At 62.9% G+C, this 1149-nt stretch overlaps 1 protein-coding gene across 1 annotated transcript in view; it reads right to left on the bottom strand.

Moving 5' to 3' along the window:
* Positions 1 to 1103, bottom strand: part of LOC104523459 (signal transducer and activator of transcription 5B-like) — a gene marked incomplete at its 5' end in the record, with an annotated part of 2576 nt that extends 1473 nt beyond the window's left edge. Inside the window, 3 exons of the mRNA XM_010166045.1 lie at positions 333 to 539; positions 681 to 773; positions 926 to 1103. Coding sequence (XP_010164347.1) covers positions 333 to 539; positions 681 to 773; positions 926 to 1103 — 478 coding nt within the window. The remainder of the gene's footprint in view (positions 1 to 332; positions 540 to 680; positions 774 to 925) is intronic.
* Positions 1104 to 1149: the final 46 nt, after the last annotated feature.

The following is a 1149-nucleotide window of genomic DNA, read 5'->3' as shown; positions in this document are numbered from 1 at the left end:
GAGTGTTTGGTGCGGCAGCAGATACCTGGACCACGGGACAGCCACCAGCACTGCCACCCAGGCACGGGTCTGCCCGGCCAGGCAGCAGAGTCCCAGGGGAGTGCCAGCAATGTCTCCCTGAGGACACAGACCCCATCTGCGGGCCCTAAGGCACCCTGTGTCCCTCCAAGTGAGAAAGGTAACACCTCCCATCCAGTTACAGCCAACAGCACCTCGTTTCTGTGTCCTTCCAGCAAGAAATGGTTCCTTGGGAGGGACGTGCCCCATCCAGCCCCCGGCACAAGCACCCCAGGGCTCTGCAGCTCTCCCAGCACACAGCCCAGCCCACTCACCCGGTTGAACTGGGACCAGGACACTGTGGTGCTGCTGTAGTCCTCCAGGTGGGAGCTGGTGCTGTTGAAGAGCTTCTGTGCCAGGAACACCAAGTTCTCCTTGGTCAGCCCACGGCTGCTCTGCACCTCCGCCTTGAACTTCATGTTGAGCGCCTCACAGAGCTGCGGCCACTGCACCTTGTCAGGGACAGCAAAGGGCACACGGCCCTGGGGGGGACACGGAGCAGGGTCAGCACCAAGCTCCACCCAACACCTGCTGGCACATCCCCACCAGGAGACTGAGCCCAATTCCCACAGCCCCCCGGGGCAGACGGGGCATGTCCTGTCCCCCATGGCGCTGGCACTCACAGGCTCGGCAAAGGCGTTGTCCCAGAGCACGGTGGCCGTGGCATTGTTGTCCTGGCTTCCGTGCACGATCACCACCACGGGCAGGGACAGCGTCTGCCAGGAGGAAGAAGACCAGGATGGGCTGTGGGGCAGTGCAGGAGTGTTGCCCATGGGCACCCTGTGGCCCCAGCTCAGCCCCACACCCGTGGGCACGGTGCACATGGCTCACCCAGGCCCTACAGAGGGGACGTGGCCAGTGGCTTTACCTTCACCTGGAAGACCAGCTCGTTGCCACCAACACTGAACTGCGACTCAAAGAGGATGGTGAACTTCTCCTCTGTCACCGACTCGGCCCCGCGACGGTCTGAGCGCTTGATCCGCTTCAGGGACTGTGGAGACACACAGGGTGAGCATGGAGGGACAGATGGGGACACAAGGGGGACACTGGGGTGAACACAGGGGGGATGCAACACAGAAAGGGACACAAGGG

Source organism: Antrostomus carolinensis, unplaced genomic scaffold (genome assembly GCF_000700745.2).
Source record: "Antrostomus carolinensis isolate BGI_N321 unplaced genomic scaffold, ASM70074v2 scaffold30404, whole genome shotgun sequence".
Lineage (NCBI taxonomy): Eukaryota > Metazoa > Chordata > Aves > Caprimulgiformes > Caprimulgidae > Antrostomus > Antrostomus carolinensis.
Note: the sequence above shows the minus strand (reverse complement) of the source record. Positions and strands in the feature narration are given on the sequence as shown.